We start from the raw sequence: 21,248 nt of genomic DNA on the forward strand, positions 1-21,248 counted from the left end.
CGTGATGATTCCCTTGTAAATGAGCGTTCGTCCTTGCTTGTCCTGGTAATAATAAAGTTGGTTCCTTCTAGCCTCACCCATAAAAAACATATAGAATAAACATAGAATAAATGTATGACAACGTTGTCTCGCTATATTAAAAGCTCCACTATTGTCCATATTCAATTTTTTTGAAACGGCTACCTAACTTAACAGAATCAATATATCAAGATGCCTCAAGATTCCATGTGGAGGGACTGCTACTCATTTCTAGAAAAACAATCGCTCATTCGCTCTTCATTCATAGTTTATTTGAATTCAAGTAATGGATACTATGAGTTTTTGTCTGCAGAATCTGTTCTGGATTATAGTGGGTGTACTGGACTGGAGTCACTTCATCTATTAAGCCATCCTATGTGCTTGTTATGCTGATAGATCGACGAATGTTCTTGAATCTTAGAGAGCACATAACTTGTTAGACTAAATGCCTTCAGAGGATGCCAAAGACGAATCAAGATCTTTAGCTTTAACTCCAACATGGGCCGTTGCTATAGTTTTGACAGTTTTAGTCATTGTCTCTTTGACAGTGGAGCGATCAATTCATCATTTGGTCAAGGTAAGTTCATTCATCGGTCATCCTGCTTTCTTACTCCTCAAATGAAAGCATCTTCATGACATAATAGTTAATATGCTCTTCTGCGTGCCAGTGGTTAAAGAAAGTGAACCGCAAACCACTGCTTGCTGCTGTGGAGAAAATGAAATAAGGTAATTGGTATATTAATCTTACTCAAGATAATCGAGCGTACCATTATCGTTAGGGCTGTAATCGAGCCGAGCCGGGGGGGGGGTCGGACTCGTCTTGTTTACAAACCGAGCCAAGCATTTATCTTGACGAGATGAAATGTTGAGCTTGGGCTCGGCTCGTCAAAAGCTTGATCCAGCTCATTTAATTGTAAAAAAATGAATTCTTTTATATTTTACACTTAAATGCAGAATTTGTAAACTACAAAAGTCATAGAAATTGTATACAATGAAACCAAATCAATGTTAAAATATCACAGAATTAATATACATATAATGCAGAATTTATAAACTACAGAAGTTGTAAAACCTAATAAATGTTAAAAATCGGATATAATGAACGAAATTAAACATAATATACTTGTTCCATAACGAACGCATATTGATAACATGATAAATACCATAAATAACCACCCGTAAAAATGACTCAACTACCCTTTTAGCAAAAATTTGAAAACTGCCATGTGTCAACCTAATATGGCTTCCTAGGGCTTTTTTTTACACCAAATGGCCTTTTTAGCCTGAATTTGGGATTTAATTTAAACGAGCCAAGAGCTGAGCCGACCTTGGCTCAGGCTCGACTAGTATACAGACAAAATCAGCTCGGTTTAGCTTGTTTTTAAACAAGCTGATTTCGGGTGAGCCGTGAGCTTTTTGAACAAGTCTAATATATTAATTAATAGGTTGATCATTGATGGTTGATTGTTTGCAGAGTTGATGCTTCTTGGCTTCATATCACTCCTTCTTGCAGCCACTTCTAATGGTATATCCAACATTTGCATCCCTTCGAAGTTCTACAATGGTGGTTTTCATCCATGCAGCAAGCTTGATAACAATCCACATATTGAGGATAGTAAACGTAGGCTTTTAAGCGAATCAAATAGAAATATCTGTAAAAAGGTGAGCCCGTTATTTAAATAATCACTATGGTTTTCCTAGCTTCTATCTTACTGATTTATGTTAACATTAAATCTACAGAACCATGAGCCATTTGTATCATATGAAGGACTCGAGCAACTGCATCGTTTTATTTTTGTCATGGCAATTACACATGTAACGTATAGCTGCTTAACCATGCTTCTGGCAATAATGAAGGTTTTATTCTTTTTCTTTCTATTATTCATTGATTATCTAGCTAATTTTAATTATACAACCAGATTCACAGTTGGAGGAAATGGGAGGATAATGCTCAAATGGACCGACATGGTGTGCTAAGTGGTATGATATGGTCATTTCTAGTAAAGTTAATCGATTGTTATTAATTGAGTTGTTTTAAGGTTATTTTTGTGTGCAGAAATATCAAGAAATGAGATAATGAGGAGGCAATCATCCATCTTAAAATTCAACATGTCTAGTCCCTTAGTTAGGAATGGCTTCTTCACTTGGATGGTAGATACACTATCTCTATTAAACTGCTAAATGTTATTTAATAAATCTTATATACTTTTCTTTTGTGCTAATTTCCAGGTTTGTTTCTTTTGGCAATTCGGGAGTTCAGTTGTTCGTGCTGATTACTTTATGTTACGTGAAGCCTTCATCATGGTATGTACTATGAACCCCAAGCTCGTTTTATTAATTACTAATTTATAAAAACATTTTTGAACAGTTTATACTTTTATATTGACATTCACCTTTTTTTGTGTTTCTTATTCTGCAGAACCACAACCTTACCTCAACATATGATTTCCACAAATACATGATTCGCTCTATGGAAGAAGAATTTCAGATGATAGTTGGCTTATGGTAAAAAATAAATAAATAAATTATATTCTCAGATTTGATAAAGTGTAGGGATATTATGGATTTATTGCAGTATTCATTCATTTGGTCTGCTCCTATAAGAATAATAAATAAGATTAATAAATGGGAAAAAAAAATTCTTTTAGGGTACATTTGTTGGTTTTATAATTATTATTCCAGATAAAATCTGCTGAATTTCTGTTATTTCTTGCAGCGGCTCGCTCTGGGGATTGGTGGTGGCTTTTATGCTGTTTAATGTGAAAGGTGACTTCTTTTTATTGCTGGTGCCACATAGAAATCATTGAAAGACAAGGAAGCTTAAAACAAAATTTTAATTGGATTTTAAACCTCTTTTGTAGTATCTAATCTTTATTTCTGGATTGCTTTAATTCCTGTTGCTGTAAGTACTAAATTCTGTTAAATTAATATCTGATCATCCTATAACTCTATAAGCTTTAAATTTTAATAGTTCCAAAACAACTTTATTGTTTTCACAAAGCGCGTCTATACTCATCTTTTTTCCAAATATCATGACTAATATCACCACGGCCCACTTTCCTCGTATACTAAGAAAAACTTTGTATGTAAATATGATGCCAGCTTTGCTTGTACATCTTATTTCCAAAATTGTTTGCATTTAGGGTTCTGCACCAATTTTTTGTTTTTTTCATATAAATTCTAATAAGTATAATCATCATAGACATATTTTCTTGTTCTACTCTTGGGGGCAAAACTGCAACATGTGATAGCTACTTTGGCACTGGAGAGTGCTGCAATCACCGGGTATTTTACAAAAGCCAGGTTAAAGCCTCGAGACGAGCTTTTTTGGTTTAAAAAGCCAGAACTATTGTTGTCACTAGTTCATTTTATTCTTTTTCAGGTGAGTTGTGTTATATCTCAGTTACTGAAACATCCATTCCTTTTTATTGCTTATGTTATCAATTTAAACTTTTCTGTAACCAACATTTTAATACTTGTTTCAGAATGCATTCGAGCTGGCTTCCTTCTTTTGGTTGTGGGTAATTTCATTTTTTTTTTCTTGATTGCACTACTAATGTGATTGAACATAAGGGAGCTTTGAATTTTGATGTGCTTATTATTGTGTTTTACTTTTATTGCAGTGGCAATTTGGATACAAGTCTTGCTTCCTAAAGCAACACCTGATGGTGTATATCAGACTGATTTTAGGGTTACCATCGAAATGCCATATATTTAAACTAGGCTTTGTAGACCTATTGTACTAAATAAATCTGTTATTAGGTTTGGTGCTCAGTTCCTCTGCAGCTATAGCACTTTACCATTGTATGCCCTAGTTACTCAGGTATGATTTTTAAAAAACAATGAAAACTTCATTTGCCTTATTTATATAGAAGTTATGGTTCTATATATCAAAAGAGATTACTTTGCAGATGGGTACAAATCACAAGGCAGCATTAATTCCACAAAGAATAAGAGAAACAATCCAATGTTGGAGAAAAGAAGCAAAGAGGAGAAGAAAGTTGGGAATATATAGTGATTATTCAACCGTCCACAAAGAAACCAGCTGTGGTATCTGTAGAATATTTTGGCCACCAAGAGCTTCATAGTCCTCCAACAGAGGTGACACCTGGCGATGATTTGGCAGTTGAACTACAACCACCTACCTCATGACACCTGGTGCCCCTCGTCTTCGACCATCGGTTTCTGTTTGTTCTTCAGTTTCACCAAGCTTTATGCTTGAAACTGTTACCAGATCATTCTCATTGCCTACCCGAAAACAATAATGAAATCAATATCTTAAACTCATCCTTATTGCATTGCCACACACAAGATATAAATTCAATCATGAGAACAAAACTATAAAAGTTACTCATTAACATGCAGCCAGCCGTCAAAACCAGAAACTATTCTCGTTTAACGCATGTAAAACCTAAAAACCATTAATAGCTTCAGATAGAACGTTCACATAGGAAGATCAGGATCCAGTCGTCTTTGAATAGCAGTAGCCGCCTGTAATTCAACAATAAGATGAAGTAATCGGCACACAATATAATAAAATCAATATCTTAAACTCATCCTTATTGCATTGCCACACACCTCAACATTGCCAATTTTGAACAAATAGTTCATCTCTTCTCTCAGTATAGCTTGTTCTTTCATTGCTTGTGCCTAAAAAATCAAAAGGATAAATAGTTCAGGTTTTAAACAAATAATAAGACAAATAGGATTTTCAAAATTACCATTCCACTTTGCATAGAGTGTTTCAATGCTTCTACTTCAGCTTCCTTCTGTTTCTCTCGTTCTCTCTGCAATTCTAGTCTGAAAAAAGAGCATGGCCAATATTATTCAAATGGCAACACAAGTTTGCAACCAAATGATATTTGTTAGTAAAAACAGAGAGAAGCGTACCTTCGTTGCTCTTCATCGTTAAACACAACACGTTCCGATTTTGTCGCTTTCATGGAGCCCTTTTTCATGGCCTTCTCCATTTGCCTTTGGTGATAAGCATCAAGATTATAGTATCTGCAACCAAAGATGTGAGCTTTAACAACCTCCTAGCACAACTTTGACTTGTAATGACCAAAATTAATTGAAAAAATGGGTCTTTTGCTTACTTTTTAGAAGGAAATGTAGCTGTGTTATGGTCCTCCATAAACCTGCACAGATACTGAAGTCAGAACTCTTTTTTGCATTTCCAATAGTTACTTAGCATATTCAAGTTTTTAAACGATGACTACTAAGAGGAAAACGTACTGTTTGAACATCTGCTTTTCTTCCCAATTTGGCAGACTTTCAAGGTTCACCTGATAAATAAAGATGAAAATAATATTTTCAAATTAGCATATGCTGATATGCAAAACCTTCATACTCTTAATAAAAAGATGTACATAGCAATCACCTGTTTCACTTCTAACAGCCATGCGGTGAACTCTGGCCGCTTGTTCCTGCAAAAAATATAGAAAATCATGAAATAAAGATCAGAACCCAGTCAAATAAACTTTCTGTGTAACAAATTGAATGTATATGATTTAAGTGTTTGAACAATTTAGCTATGTTGTCTGAAAAGCTCTATCAGGGCAGGTAGTGTTACTAACTTATAAAACAGTCTATGCTATGCATCTTGCTTAACTCAGGCACTTACTTCTTAAGCGCCCAGACCCAAGGCTCACCCGTCGCGCCTTTGACAACTATGACTACAAAAGAAACCAAAAGCAGAAGTAGCCACCTAAAGTGCTTAACTTACCTAAATGGCTAAAACTGAGTGTATATCAGATTTCTAAGAGGGTACTTTATCCCACAAGATACATAGCCTGACTGACATTGAAGTTGATTGCAATGGTTGACTAAGGAGATAGCAAAAATCTATGCTTTATAACACTGAGTATATAAAAATGCGCTTGAAGAAAAGGAGAAACGTCAAAAAATTCGTAGAAACCCATTTAAGTTAAACTTTGAGGTAGCAAGCACCTTTTATACTTAATGTTGTCAAGAATCATAGATTCATGAATTATGATTATGATATTGCTACTAAAAATCATTGAAAAAGAGTCCAATTCCAGTGAGGTTCTGGCCAAATCATGAAAATGCTGACAAAATTCTGGGCAAACTGGTCCGAAACATACAAAAATGGCAAGGAAGCAGCCTAAAACATGTGTAAAACCACAAAGAGTAAAAATTGCAAACTTATCAAACAGAGAGAATGATAATATTATTATTAAGTTATGAAAGAGAAGCAAGGAAGTTACTAACCACATATCAGTCTCCCTAATAATCCCATACTTGCCCCAGGTATCAGTAACTGCACCCTTCTTCACCTTATCTTTCTTCTTCTTCTTCTTATCTTTTTTCTTCTTCCTCTTCTGTTTTAACTTATCTTCTTCATCATCTCTTTCTTTCCTCCTCTTCTTCTCTCTCCTCTTTCTTCTTTCTCTCTCTTCCTTCCTCTTCCTCCGCCGTCGCTCATCCTCACTCTCCTCCGACGAGTACTCTGAGCTCCCTGTCTCCGATTCCGAATCGGAATCAGATGGATCGTGTGATTTTGACCTAGAACGACGCCAGCTGCTCTTCCTCCGACTACCTCCCTGATCGGAATCAGATGAGATATCGGATTCGGTGTCTTCGGATTTCCTCTTCGATTTATTATTATTGTTGTGTTTATATGAAGCTCTGCGGTCGTCGTCTCGGTCCTTCGCCATCGTCGGTTAGCTGCTTGTGAAACCGAAAGAAAAGAAGACCTAAAACAAAAAGAAGTCCTCATTTTATACTCCTTCGTTACCGGGACCGGAGGGTTCTTTCTTTTTTTTTTTTTTTTGAAAAACTAAACTTTCGGGTTAGGTTCGGCTATCTATTTTATTTTTAGAAAACCAGAACCGAACCGATTGATGGTGATGAAGATAATGAAAACTGTGACTAAACTTTAAACGTGAATAAAATGATAAATGAAGATTGAGACTAACTTTTAAGGATTGCTTGATAGTCTCATAGCATTCATTAAGGGGCTAACTCTTAATGACTCATAACCCTCGAAGGTTATGAGTTAAGTCTGAATGATTAAGAGGTAACCATTAAGAGGTGGCCTCTTAACCATTTAGACTTAAGGTTACCTCTTAATCTTAACCAGTAATAGACTATGGACTATTAAGAGGTGAGCTTAATTATTATTAAGAAGCTATCAAACAACCCCTAATAGTGTGCTTTGATTAAACTTTGTTAAATTTTAAACTCTACTAATCTAACAACTTTGTATTTGTATGGTTCCATATAACACGCGTCTATTTTTGTTTTTTGAAATTCAATATATATGTGATGCTTTAATACATTCTTACAAGCTTAAAATCATCATTTTTTTTTCATTTTAAGATTTTTTTTACAATGTCTATACAGAATTGAAAAAAAAACGACTATGACTGAACCGAAAAACCAAAAACCGAGCGGTTTGTATATTCAAAAAACCGATGACTTCGGTTTTGTTTCGCCTAATAACCGAACCAAATCGAACCGTGCTCAGACCTAGTTCCTTCCGTTGTTATCATCATCATCATCATCATCATCATCTTGGATGAAAATTTCTCACCTTTTTAAGACTTTTAACACATTGCAATAAGTTTTCGGTCCAATGGCATTTGAAAGACTCGCTGATAGGTTTTTTTTATTGCGGTGTTTATGAGTGAGTAAGAGCATTCTCATCCCTTTTCCTATTTTCAAATCCAAAATTACACTAAAAAGCGCTATATGTTTACTCTCTTTTCAATTAAATAATATTTTTTCATACTTTGATCATTACATTTTCTCTATCATTCATTCATAGCCACTTTCAACAAATATTAAAAAAATTATAGGAGGTGAACAGTAGCTTTTCAAATTTACAGAAAAATCACTGTATTTCTCTCTCCTCTACTCACAATACCCTAAACTACTCTCTATATTATAAAAACACCACTCGCTTAATATGGTGGACATGGTGTAATGCTCTAAGACCTCAAGTGTCAACATCAGTATGAACGGTTATCCCGTCTCAGAAAAGTTATGCTAAAAAAACCTGAATTCAAACGTAAGTTTAATTTTATGTCAGGTTTACAATTTCAGTAAAATACATAAATAAATCTATATCATAAAGAAAATTGTGTAAGGTGATATCGTAAGACCGGGTCTCATATAATTAGCCTCTAGTGTGATAATAAGGATGGTTTATATGTAAAAAGTCATCAGGCAACGTAGGAGAGAGAGTGTGTGTCAAGTTGAATGTGTTACCTTCGGCGAACTAGTGGGGTATTTATAGTGGTCATGGTCTTTAAGCCTTGCCCAAAGCAGACATGTTTTCCTGCTACATTAACACTGGTCTCTACAACTACTCTGCATTGGTGTAACTTATTAACGTTGGTGGTTTGAAACAGGAGATGGGGTACTAATCACCCATGCTTCTCCTTTCTGCAAGTGCTAGACTTAGTCTTTATTATAGCGTTTGTCCTATTTCACATAGGCTCTTCTCGTTTTCTCAGGTTATACCAATCTATCAAACGACAATGATTTCTGAGGCGTTGTATGGGTTATCCTTGGCTCCTGTGATGCCCTTTTTACATGATGACTTCGTTAACTCCTTTCATTTCCCTTTAGGCGCAATATGCTTGTTGTGGGGGAAGGTATGAGGTCTACCCTCATGTATTCATGATCCATAGTCACTTGAATAATACCAATTCACCAAACAATTTTAAAAAGTAGGGAGGAGAGAGGGAGTCAGTCAATCAGACAGTGATGACAAGGACAATGTCATTTCCCTCTCCCGCTAAAATGGTCTAATATATATATATATATATCTAACACTCAAGTGATACCAATTCACCGAACAATTTAAAAAACGAGAGAAGGGGCCGATCAATCAAGATAGTGGTGATGTAGACAAGCCCGTTCCTCCTCTCGCTAAAAATGGTCTTATATATGTATGTAGCACTCGAGTGACCATTCATCGAATATTTTAAAAGGTAGGGAGGAGAGAGTGAGTCGGTCAATCAAATAGCGCTAGCATGGACATGCTCATTCCCCCTCCCGCTAAAGATGGTCTTATATATATGTATCTAACACTTAAGTTACACCAATTCACTAAACATTTTTTAAATTAACACCGGTAAAATAATCTCAAATCCACTGCTACATAACGATGTGGCAACCAAAAATGAGGATATCAAGACAAGAAGTTTTATACGAGTGAAAAATGGTTTAAGGTTAGGAGCTTTGTCTTGAACACAATGGTGTAATTTCAACTATAAAAATTTGTTTAGGTGATGAACTAAGTTCATATGTTCCAGGAATTTGCTACAAGCTTATCATTAATCATTATATATCTCATTGAAACCAACCAAAAAGGTAACACAAACATTTAAAAAAAGGCATTTATTTATATTTACTCTATTAACCAAACCCATACAGATAAAGTTATCATCACAACATTAATGTGAATCCTACAAGAGAACCTCATCATGTGCATGCATGTATTTCCTTCACAAACCCATGGAATCCAATCCAAGCTATACAAACTCAAAACAATAAAAGACACAACATGAAACAACAAAACAGAAAAATCGTCAACCGGTTTAGCGACTTCTCAACTTGCATCACTTGTCTTCTCACCCTTGGGTTATCACCCGAAACCTGATACGAGTTATGGTACGACCCATAAGGATAAGCGCCCAAAAAACCCGAATCAGAGCTCCTGAATATCATACCACACACCATCTCACCAACCATCCCCACAATCGCATTTGAAAATCCGGTTGGGCTCACGGGCCCAACTATGTTACCCGGTCCAAACGCATAGCTTCCAAACGGGTTCGGTTGAGGCTGAGCCTGAAAAGGGACCGGATGGACCTGCTGGTTCATATGCAAAACCGAACCACCAGGCGCTGATGGTCTGTTGGGTATGACTAGTTCTGATTGATGTGCCCGTTTCAATTTGGGTTCGGGCCCGTTTGATGGTGGGGAATTGCCACGCCCGTATAGAGGAATTAATGATGAGTCAGAAATGTGTGCTTTACAAACAGGGCAATTGGGCTTGTTGTCTGTTGGGATATGGAGCCATTTGTATATGCAGGCCCAACAGTACAGGTGGCCACATAGGGTCACCACCGGGTCTCGTGCTGAATCCAAACAAATGTTGCACTCGCAAAAGCCCGTTGACGTTTCAGAAACTGATTTCGAGGAGGGATCAAACAATGGTGTTCGTTGGAAATCCATTAACACTGCACAACAAGAAGAAAATTTTAAAATATAAATACACACATATATTATATATAGTTATAGTTATATGTATGTGACAAAAGAACATACACAATTAACAAGGTGCCTTAAATAGATCAATCATAGCCTGCAACATATAAAAAGATTACGTGGGATACTTAAGGATCATGAGCCGGTGACTCTTCCTATTATTAACTTAATTAATTTATTAGTGACTTCAGACCCCTATGATTAACTTAATTAATTTACTTATTTTATTAGTGATTGGAGAGTGTTTGGATGCATGTTTTGAAACTGATTATTGAGTTGACTGATCATGATCAGCTACAATAAGTCTAGCCCATACGGGAATTTCATGCAAAAATGAGTCGGCCACACCTAATCATGGTGTTGCTTTGTTTGGAAAGACTCCAGAGGTGCCCGACAGCCCAGCCTAGGCGGACAAGGCTAGAGAGGTGCCATGAAGGATTGTCGAGTACCTATGGTATGGAGTCTTGGCAGCCAACAGCCAAGTTAAGGCACCGGTGTAGCCCTTTTATTCATGTTTAGGCCAGTTGAGAAACAAGTGTTGCCAACTAATTCTTGCATGACATGACATTCTAGCTGGGCTACACCGGTGCCTAGTGGTGTCCAAGGGGGTTGGTCAACATGCCTGTTTTTGTTTTTTTTTCCTTCTATATAGAAACATAGATAAAATTTGTACACAAAGTCAAAGAAACCTTAAAGTTTCCACTTTCAGTAGCGTTTGCCAAAATTGATTGATTCTGATGTTTTGGAACAGATAACAGGATGTGGAAAAGTAATCTAATAATACCTAAAAGTTGGCATCCAAACAGTCCCTAATTACAAGAACCCTAAACACTGAAATCAAAACTGACCCAAACTTTCAAATAGCGATCTGAACAAGCAAGCATTAACGAAGCATAATTTGTATATGAAATATACAAATTCTCAGGATGAAAAAGGACGAACCTTGAATTGTTTTGTTTTAAGATGAATCTTGTATGAAGCCTACATAAGATATAATGTTGGTTGCAAATGGGATTCAGTCAGGAGGGAATTTAATTTGTATAGTGATCAGATGCATTTAAAGAGGAGGGTGGGTACATGTGTTGTTCATTGACAGCTATTTGGAAGCACCAGTTTCTCCGGCAATCATCCAATTAGGTTTCTTTTGTTTTTAGTTAGTTGTTGTGTTGTGTTGGGTGTAATGTTCGTTAAAGCTTTCACAAAACTAACTTTACTTTTTCATTTGGGTCCCCTGTATGTCAGGCTATACGGAGTCTATACGTCTCGTATAGTGCTATAAGAGGGGGGCGTATAAGGCTCCCACATAGTCCTATACGAGACGTATATGGAGATGTTTGGTGTCTCTAGAAAACCCCTTTTCATTTTCCTAATTAAATTTGAAGTAACTCCATTGATTGATCTGACATTGAATGGAAAATAAAGATTCATGATAGCTGTAAGGTCTCAAATTCAAATCCGATTCTAACTAGAAGTGAGTTTTTTGACAAAAGATTTTTCCTGAAATAGAAGATGGTGGTGGACTTAGGCTACACAGCTTATGGGGAGATTTTCAAAAAGGTGTATGGCATTAGTATTTGTCTATTCATATAAAACTAGGGAAATTTTCAAATCAAAATCACAAATATTTATTTGTGTTCATTACTTTAAACGTGATACATTACATGGTTGTGTTTCTACTTATGTTTTTCTCTCTCATGGCCTCTAATTGCTTGCATGCACTACGTATTGTGATTCTTGCAATTTTCAACATAAATCTGGTTATAGAAAGATTGTGTACTTATAAACTGATCGGTATTATTTTAAACACATATTGCATCATAGTCAATAAAAATATTCTAAAATTTGTGGTTGACGTGCCAATTTTCTTCCACTGGCTTTTGAGTCACACGACATTTGACGTACACCAATAGAATTTCTTGCCCTGCTAGACACACAATTTGAAAATCCTATGCTCATTGATGTAAAAGTATGAGGAATAGTATATTTTGATTGAACAGATTTGCCTAAAAAGTAACCAAAAAAAATAAAAAATCAAAAGCCATATATTCATCAGACAGTTTTTTTTTGGTTAAGCTAATATAAATTTGTTGTGATACAATTTTTTTATTATAGTAATTTATAAATCTTAATGTATTGTATTATTAAAACACAGTTAACTTGATTCAAATAAGAAACAAAACATGGTCGACTTAAATCATTAATATAATAAATTTAGAGAAAAATCTTTTGTGAGATTGATGGACCTAATAAATGTTTGTCAAATTAATAATTGATTCTTATAATATTTTTGACAATTTGGCCCGTATCACCAAATGGCAAATACTCGTATTTACACACATGCATAGATTACATATCCACGTTGTGATGTCTATCTCACCTGCTAATCATTGGTCCTGATGCTATTAAGTTTAGACAAGATTAACTAAGATTAATCAAATACATATAAAATTAACAAGATTAACCGACAGTTTGGCGTACCGACAGTAAAACATTGGCCAATCTTGGCTATATACCTGGAACATTTAAAAATTTGGATAGTAAGATACAATACAGATATTATTAGAGCCTGAAGCATCTGTACCAGTGGTGATATCAAAATATAATAAAACTAAATACGTGTATTTATATATATACACATAATACCTCTAAAAGAACTTCTCAATGCAGGTAGATAAGGTTGATTTGGGAACTGCACCAATAACTGCATCTTTCCTCTCTCCATCTTTGAATATAATGACAGTTGGGATGCTTTTGATACCATATCGGCTTGCAATCGCAGGACTCTCATCAGTATTAACCTTGTAACAATTGAGTTTCCCTGTGTACTCCTTCGCAAGTTCATCAATCACAGGGTGGATCATGCGACAGGGCCCGCACCATGGGGCCCAGAATTCAACCATCACAGGGAGACTAGACTCCAACACAAGTGACTGCCATGTTGCATCAGTCACAGGAAGAACTGCAATTTGCCAGTTTGGAGATTGCAAAGTTAGAAGCTGAGAAATTGTGTATGGATAAAAAGAGATAGTGATGTATGAGATGATAAATTGACAAATCATATATCGTTCACATTAGAGGTGCAAATACCGGTTAACTGGTTTTTGGAATATTGGTTACTAACCGTAATCTATTATTGGCCAAACGGTCAAAACCAGTTATTGCCAATAACCGGTTACAGTTCATAACCGGTTTTTGAGTTGAAAATCGCTACCAATGTAGCCAGTTTGGTTCGATTATTAACCGGATTGGTGTTAAATAGCGAGAACCACACATAAGCAAAGGGGTCTAAAACCTAAGCGCAAAAGCGCACCGATTTTCGTACAGGAGGCACAAGGTTTTTATATAACTTTTTTTATATATCTCATAGGTTTTTAGCATCCCATATACCCATTCCATTCCCAACGTTTGGCTAAAAATAAGCTTTATATAGGATTTAGTATATAAATTACCTATATGTACAACCTAAAAAGGCACGTGGCACAAAATTCTGAAGAATAAAAGTGAGCTGTGTACAAAAGGCTAAAGCTCCCCTTGTCACTTTGAGCTTTGGTGCGCTTACTGCGTGCTTTTTAAAACCAAGTTAACCGGTTAACTGATAATATCTTACTGATGTTAGCCTTATCGACATTAACCGTATTAGCCTATGCTCAGTTAACCAGTTTCTATGTGAAATCCCTAACCGTCGGTTAGTAACCGGTTTTGGCGATTTGCACCTCTAGTAAAAATGCAACATTTTAATTCTCTAATAACTAAAATGCAAATCAATTTTGCTTTTGAAATTAGGTTTAGTAAATTAATTCACCATATACGAATAATATGCTACTAAAAGCACAATATCGTCATCATCTACAAAACCGTACAGAAAAATCTCCTGATAAAATTAGGTCAAAATCATCACGGAAAATTAAACACTACTTATGCAAATTCATCACCGATTTCAAGTTCTAATAGCACATCAATTGAATAATTATAGACCGATAACAAATTATTATTACGACTATTCAAACCTTGAACGGCTTCTTGAGCCTGACACGCAATACGTGTTCCACGTCGACCTGATTTAGACCTCAAGCTCACCGATCCAGACCGGATGTTTGATTTCGACAAATTCAAAGAGTTCCGGCGACCGGAGACGGAGGAAGAGGCGATCGGAGACAATGGAAAGCCGGAGGTACGGAGAACTGCGAGAGTTTCAAGCACACCAGCCATTAAATTAAGACGAAGAATATAAAAATGGAGAGTGTGTGTGTGGTGGTTTTGGTTTCTGTTACAGGATTAAGTGAGTGGATGGATGGGTATCACGTGCTTTGCACACCTTTTGTCTACTTCTTGGGCTGGATCATAGGTGTTTCTTCTTTAGATGTTATTGGACCACTAGTTTAGATAAAAAGGTACTGTTATTGGAACTCTACTACAAACAAATATTGTAATATAATGATAATCTGTATATATGAATTGGTATTGCAAAATATGTAAGATGGTATGGGACAGATTAGCGAGAAGTTAGCGAAACAAACACGCCACGAATAACAAGCAGTGGACGTAAGATGCTTTAGGCAACACAATCTTTGTGTTTCATGTGTTCACTATTCTTTCATTTCAAAGTTTTGAACATACTCCTCTAGATCTTTACAATTATTTTTTGTATCTGATCTAGTGATCTTATATAATAAGGATTTGTTGGTCAGATATCATTGTTATGCCTCGATAACGGTTATTAAAAAATGAAGTAAAATAAACAGATTTAGAAAAGCAAGTGGTTAATGCAAAATTATAATAGTAATCAAAGCTTTGCAAGACTTTCTAATAGAATTAAATAATTAATACAACTCATTTAAATATGTTTAATTAGTTGTATGACTATTACAGCCTCACTTCATAGGAATCATCTTAGTTTCTTGGAAGGTGGCAAGCTATACATTGACCAATGAAACTCAAATTATTATAAATATCACATGATAATATCAACCAAGTCAACCATCAAACATCTTTGATTGCAGCCATGAATCCTTCACTCTTGTTCCATATCTTTTTCATCTTCTTCACTGTCTTCACTTCAAAAGCCTTATCTTCATCTGCTTCAGTCTCCAACTATGATCACTGCAACTCTTATGCTCCTGAAGCCACTCCTACTAGTAAAATGTTCACCAGATTCCCGTTTCTCGAACCTGTAACGAGCCATTACACAGGCGGTCAAAACATTCTTGATCAAGATCCCCAATCGCAACGGTCCATACTCTTTAAAGCCACCCGTAACATATTCAGGACAAACGTTGTTGACACGTTCAAAATCCAGGCCCGGTTAAGTTTCTTTTCATCATATATGTATGATCCTGACCCCCCTTCCAACTTCACTAATATCAAGTCCAATTATTCACGGGAGCATCCGCATACTTTGGTGTTTGATTTAGATGGGTTCTGGTCAGTGTCTACAAGTAAGCTTTGTATGGTTGGATCGGCTCATTGGTCAACAAAAGAAGGTAAACAACTTAAACTAAATGCTGTTCTTAAGCTTAAATTCACTCGGTTCATAAACTTAAATAACAGTTTAGTAAGTGGAATGCTGGAGAGTTTAGCTTCTCCTAATGATATTGACTACTTTGACCCGATTTCAATGCTGGGATTCCCTCGAGTGGCTACGTTCAAATACAAATATACATTGGTATCTAATGAAGAGTGTGATGTAACTAAAACCATGCAAGATTCGGTAATTAGTATGAAATCTCTAGATGCGTGTTCGATTTTCATGCAAAGATTCACAACTTACAAGTTGGAGTATCCAAGTAATTGCAAGAATTGTTCTTTATTTGGTCAAGATCATATTGGTGGTGACTTGCCTGCTTTCATGTCATTGTACGGGATTCAGTGTTCTAGGGAAGATAATAAAATTCGTGTTCTGGTCGAATTTCAAGACAGAAGATTTACTCCATATGATAGATCTTTCCAACCTGACATATCATTAATTGGAGAAGGAACATGGAATGGGATAAAAGATGAGATGTGCATTGTTGCGTGTCGTATCTTGAACCAAAGTGATCCTCTGGGCAGTGCCCGTGTTGGAGATTGCTCGGTTAGGTTGAGTTTGTGGTTCCCAGCGGTTCGGTCAATCACAAAAACGCATAACACTGAGGGTCAGATTTGGAGCACCAATTTGAAAGATGATTTGGGGTCGTTTAAAATGGTTAAGTTTAAAAGCTTTGATCATAGCCGGGAGAATTACGGGATGAAGTATGAATATACACAAATGGAGAGAGTAAGACGGATTTGCCCGAAAAAGAAAAACGCAGGAAACAAGTATCAAAGGGACGGGTATCAATCAGGGTATCATAGCTTTGACATGTATGTGAAACATAAGAACATGGTTTCGACTGGTTTTGCAGTCGCTATGTTTGTGGGAAGCCGGGGATTTAACGATTACACAATTGAGGCGGTATCCCCAGCAGCAGATATTTCAACCCCCACCTACAGCGGTCCAGTGAACATCAGCTTTGAGATCAGTTTTATGTTGAACATTAGTTCCGTTTCAAGAAGCGGGATTTCCTCACTAAATCTATCCTCTACTGATGATCATAGAGTGGAAATATCTGCAGAAGGGGTTCACGATGATGAAACGGGACAAGTTTGTATGGTTGGGTGTAGAAACTTGATAAAAAACTCTTCTTTTGATTGTGACATACTGGTGAAATTCCAATTCCCGCGAGGCAAGGAAAGTTTAATAAAGGGAAACATCGAGAGTCTACGTGCAAAAACTGATGCTTTGTACTTCGAGAGTCTCGATATCGTTTCATTCACGCTTACGGAGACTGAAGCAAGAGAATCAATATGGAGAATGGATTTAGAAATCATCATGGTCTTGATTTCAGACACACTTATGTGTGTGTTTATAGGAAGACAGCTACTTCATTTGAAGAAGAGGCCTGAAATGGTTGATTCCATTTCGGTTTTGATGATGTGGATTCTTACTCTCGGGCATATGGTTCCTCTAGTTCTAAACTATGAGGCAACATTCTCTAGCACTAGGAATCAGCAAAATGTACTAATTAGGAATAATGGATTGCTTGAAGTGAATGAGGTGATTGTGAGGATAGTGACTATGGTGGCTTTCATTTTGCAATCCCGTCTTCTTCAGTTAACATGGATTGCAAAAAAGAATCATTGGATTCATGAGGCACGCATGCTTTTAATCTGTTTACCTGTGTATATTATTAGCGGGTTGGTAATGTTGCTAGCAAACTGGAACAACAATAGTTACACTATTTCAAGTCAAAGTCAACATTCTAGCTTGGGATTATTGAGGTCTTATGCTGGATTAACACTTGATTGGTTCCTATTCCCACAACTAATACTCAATATATTCCAGATTTCAAAAGGAAATGCTTTGAGTCATACGTTTTATATAGGGACTACATTCGTGCGATCACTGCCTCATGCGTATGATCTTTGCAGGGGTCAGAATTATATAAGTCATCAGTTTGACAGGTTATATCTTTATGCAAATCCGAGAGCAGATTTCTACTCACCTTCTTGGGATATTGTCATTGTTTGTGGAGGCTTGGTGTTAGCAGTGATTGTTTTCTTGCAGCAATGTTTTGGTGGTCGGTTTATGTTTCCAAAGAGATTCCAGGAGCATGTCGAGTATGAAATGGTACCTGTAACAAGCAATGAGTAATCTTTCTGAGGTTGTAATACGCATGATGTCATGATGTAATTGCAAATTTACATAAAACAAGAGATCTTGGTAAAATAACAGATGAGCCACACAAAAGGAAGCCAGATTCATCAACAGATAATATCAAAGTCAAAATTAGTATGTTCTTGCTTTGTCTGCCTACTTGATAATCAATAATTCATGCACCATTCTTATCTAAAATCAACTATAGATTAAAAGCCATCACCATCTCAAGTTTAAGGACATTAGCCGTCCATGTTATATATCTGATAATCAATTTGTAAGGGTTAAACAATCAGTTTTAAGCCCTGGCACAATGGCTGGGGCGGGTAACAGGTCAGAATAGGTTATGGTCAAAATGGGTTCGGGTCAAAATGGGCAGATTTTAAACTGGATCAGTTTGTTCCGCGTCAAAATGGATTCTGAACAACATAGGTTTGGGTCAAAACTGGTTGATTTAAAAAATTAAAAAAATGACCAAACAAAATAGTAATAATAATAATAATAATAATAAAAATAATAATAAAATAATAATAATAATAATAATCAGAAACTGTGGAGCGTGTTATCCAGAAAATATCTCACTAAAGTTTCAGATGAAAATGGAACATTTACCATGTCGTTGAACTGCAAACTAGCAAAACATGAACTGAGCTTAATAATGTTAGCAGAAAGTCAAGATTAAAACTTTCTTAGTTAACAGGCTAACAGCAATCAAGCATCATGAATACATGCATACTAATCATTAAAACCTTCTGAGAACAACCTTAAATTTTAAAATAAAAACAGTAACAATGTTCAAAACCACCTCGACACTCTCAAAAACACACATGAGTAAGTCATTTCAATGCTGCAAACACAGCTTCATTTTTATTCCTAATTACTAAAAAAAAGTATAACTGCATCATGGCAGTACATTGACAGCCAAAAATCAAGTTATTTTGTTCAGACATTTCATCAAGCAGTTGGTATGCATAAACGTCAAAGATTGATCACATAAACTTCAAAATCACAATGCTTAATAAGTGAGAAACAAAGAATCATAACGGATTAAAGGTAACTGAAACTGACATTAATAATTTGATCCAAGTGATCAAAGAGTAAACTAGGGTGTGATCAAAACAATTATTAGATTAATCCTGAGAAGGGGATTATAGTATTACCTGACTACTTGAGATAAAAATGATAAAAAGCTATAAACCAGCGGAGCTTTATCAAGTTTTAGTCGAGTCCGAGCCTTAAATAAAATCCATTTAGCTATAAAGCCTTAGCTCGAGCCTTAACGAACCTTACACATTTGATGTTTTTAAGTTTTAATTTAACTCCTTTGGGACTTATGTGCATTAAATATCCAACTAAGCTTTGGCTCGTTTAAGGTTTATCACAAACTAGTTTGAGTCAAGTCAAACCAAGCCTAGCCTAGCCTCTTCTGTATATATATGAACTGAGCTCGAGCACAAATTAGTTAAGACAGGATTGAGAAAAAGCTCGAAACGAACTGAGATCGAGTTTGAGTTGATCCCGAGCCTCAGATAAAGTTCGTTTAGTTATCGAGCCTGAGCTCGAGCCTTGTATAGGAAGATCGTTTTGGCTTGGGGAGTCATGCATTTTTAAGTTTTGATTTAACTCTTTTGGGACTTGCATGCATTAAATATCCAGGCGAGTTTTGGCTTGTTTAAGGCGCCACACGCGAGCTCAAGCCGAGCTCTGGCTCGTTAAAGGTTCTTCTCATATTAGCTTGAGTTTGAGTCAAAAAAACATAAGCTCGAATCAAGCCGAGTTGGCGAGTTCGATGCTCAGACTTGGCTTGTTTGCGCCCCTCGTTTTTAAATGTGCCCGTTTAGACCCCCTTGAAAATAATGCGTTACCAAAAACCGCCTACGGTCTAATGTTAAAAGTCCAAATTAACCCAATTTTAATTGTTTGGGCCGGAATTGCCAGGGCTAGTTTTAAATAATGATTTTGGTTGAAGTAAATAACAATAAAACAAATTAATCAAAGTGTCTGGCGCGTTGTGTCGGACAAGTCGGTAAAATCCGTACGATAGTAAAATCCATACGTTGATGCGGTAAGTCGAAGAGAATTCGGTTGGTTTCGATTATATGTGTTATTATACCTGATTTAAGACAAAAAATAATAAAAATTGGGGTGGACCAACGGTGTGACGTAGACCATCAAAAACTCGATCATTCGTAAAACCCAACCGTTATCGATCCCAAACGTTGAGGCGGTGAACCTAAGCAAATTCGGCCGGTTTTTGTCATGTATTTACGGTACCGAAACTAAAAAAAATTATAAAATCAGCATTCGGTCACTTTTCGTTACGGTACTGGAAGTAAAACAAAACGCGGCGAGCCTACTCGAATTTGGTCGGCTACCGTCTCGCTCGTCACGATACCATAACTAAAACAAAATAATAAAATAGATAAAAAAAACAAAATTGACTGAATGTCAATTTTCGTTACGTTCAATACAGGTCGAAACTTAAAAAAACAAAACAAAACAAAACAAAAATCATCGGTCAACACGATGCCGCCAAGTGGCTCAATCAGCACTTAGCGGCACCAAACTTAATTACTTGCATAAACAATGAGAATTTCGCAAACAACAAGCTGATTATTCATGATCACTATAAAGAAGAAATGCTGAGGTTTTAAAACATGGGGTTAGGTTATAATAGAAAGTATAGTTTTTGTAGGAAGGATAGGAAGTAATCTTGTTCACTGATTTTTAACATGGAGGATTGAGATTAGTTTAGGGGGAAATCAAGTGTGAACATAAGGGGAAGGACATATAAGGAATAACACATTTGTTGTCTTTCTCTCTCCACATGCAAGACACATGCCAAATTCCTCTATCATTTTTAAACGTCCATAACTTTTTTTTACTACGTTTTTATTGAAAAACAAATTCACCATAATAACGAGTGTCTTTTTATCTTTAATATGAGTACCATATTGTAATATAAAAATAAAAAAAAATTAGTGGGTTTTTTAAAATTGTGTTTTACCAAATTGTGTTTTACAAAATTGTGTTATACAATAGTATTTTTCATTGTGTTTTTTACATTGTGTCATACAATTGTGTTTTTTATTGTGTTTTTATCATTGTGTTTTTTTCCATTGTGTTTTTCATAGTGTTTTCCGTTGTGTTTTTTCGGACTTTTCCGGCGAGGTGGTGGCGGTGGGTGACGGATGTGGTGGAGTGGTAGTGGATGTAGAAGATGAGTGAAAATGTAAGTGGGTTTTTGAAATGAATGTAAGTGAGTTTTGATATAAAAGTGTTAAGACAAAAATACCCTCCTTCCTAGCATTCTTAG

The 21,248-nt window shown here is 36.0% G+C and overlaps 4 protein-coding genes and 1 pseudogene across 4 annotated transcripts; 2 read left to right on the plus strand and 3 right to left on the minus strand.

The window, feature by feature from the left end:
• The first annotated feature begins 187 nt into the window (after positions 1-187).
• LOC143531799 (MLO-like protein 11) lies at positions 188-4,283 on the plus strand (annotated as a pseudogene).
• Positions 4,284-4,308: 25 nt separating this feature from the next.
• On the minus strand, positions 4,309-6,695 carry LOC143531820 (uncharacterized). Its single transcript, XM_077027031.1, has 8 exons — positions 6,250-6,695; positions 5,399-5,444; positions 5,254-5,303; positions 5,115-5,156; positions 4,909-5,022; positions 4,740-4,818; positions 4,597-4,668; positions 4,309-4,509 (listed from the first exon to the last, which is right to left on the minus strand). The coding sequence occupies exons 1-8, from the start codon at positions 6,693-6,695 to the stop codon at positions 4,462-4,464; spliced, it is 897 nt and encodes a 298-aa protein (XP_076883146.1). The 3' UTR covers positions 4,309-4,461.
• Positions 6,696-9,527: 2,832 nt separating this feature from the next.
• On the minus strand, positions 9,528-10,267 carry LOC143531837 (E3 ubiquitin-protein ligase RMA1H1-like). The gene has a single exon (XM_077027045.1). It carries the CDS (start codon positions 10,225-10,227, stop codon positions 9,532-9,534), a length of 696 nt encoding a protein of 231 aa, XP_076883160.1. The 5' UTR covers positions 10,228-10,267; the 3' UTR covers positions 9,528-9,531.
• A 2,592-nt stretch (positions 10,268-12,859) lies between these two features.
• Positions 12,860-14,484, minus strand: LOC143531838 (uncharacterized). Its single transcript, XM_077027046.1, has 2 exons — positions 14,268-14,484; positions 12,860-13,219 (listed from the first exon to the last, which is right to left on the minus strand). The coding sequence occupies exons 1-2, from the start codon at positions 14,467-14,469 to the stop codon at positions 12,906-12,908; spliced, it is 516 nt and encodes a 171-aa protein (XP_076883161.1). The 5' UTR covers positions 14,470-14,484; the 3' UTR covers positions 12,860-12,905.
• Positions 14,485-15,262: 778 nt separating this feature from the next.
• On the plus strand, positions 15,263-17,929 carry LOC143531821 (uncharacterized). The gene has a single exon (XM_077027032.1). The coding sequence runs from the start codon at positions 15,263-15,265 to the stop codon at positions 17,927-17,929; it is 2,667 nt and encodes an 888-aa protein (XP_076883147.1).
• Positions 17,930-21,248: the final 3,319 nt, after the last annotated feature.

This window comes from Bidens hawaiensis, unplaced genomic scaffold (assembly GCF_021521415.1).
Source record: "Bidens hawaiensis isolate Kalapana, Puna unplaced genomic scaffold, B.hawaiensis_p1.1 tig00009253_1, whole genome shotgun sequence".
Lineage (NCBI taxonomy): Eukaryota > Viridiplantae > Streptophyta > Magnoliopsida > Asterales > Asteraceae > Bidens > Bidens hawaiensis.

Coding starts and splice junctions, on each gene's coding strand:
- LOC143531837 (XM_077027045.1), bottom strand. CDS start 10,227: ATGGATTTCCAACGAACACCATTGTTTGATCCCTCCTCGAAATCAGTT.
- LOC143531821 (XM_077027032.1), top strand. CDS start 15,263: ATGAATCCTTCACTCTTGTTCCATATCTTTTTCATCTTCTTCACTGTC.
- LOC143531820 (XM_077027031.1), bottom strand. CDS start 6,695: ATGGCGAAGGACCGAGACGACGACCGCAGAGCTTCATATAAACACAAC. Junction 4,669..4,739: donor ACTCTATGCAAAGTGGAATG/GTAATTTTGAAA, acceptor TTGATTTTTTAG/GCACAAGCAATGAAAGAACA. Junction 4,510..4,596: donor TCAAAATTGGCAATGTTGAG/GTGTGTGGCAAT, acceptor GTTGAATTACAG/GCGGCTACTGCTATTCAAAG.
- LOC143531838 (XM_077027046.1), bottom strand. CDS start 14,469: ATGGCTGGTGTGCTTGAAACTCTCGCAGTTCTCCGTACCTCCGGCTTT. Junction 13,220..14,267: donor GGCTCAAGAAGCCGTTCAAG/GTTTGAATAGTC, acceptor GGCAAATTGCAG/TTCTTCCTGTGACTGATGCA.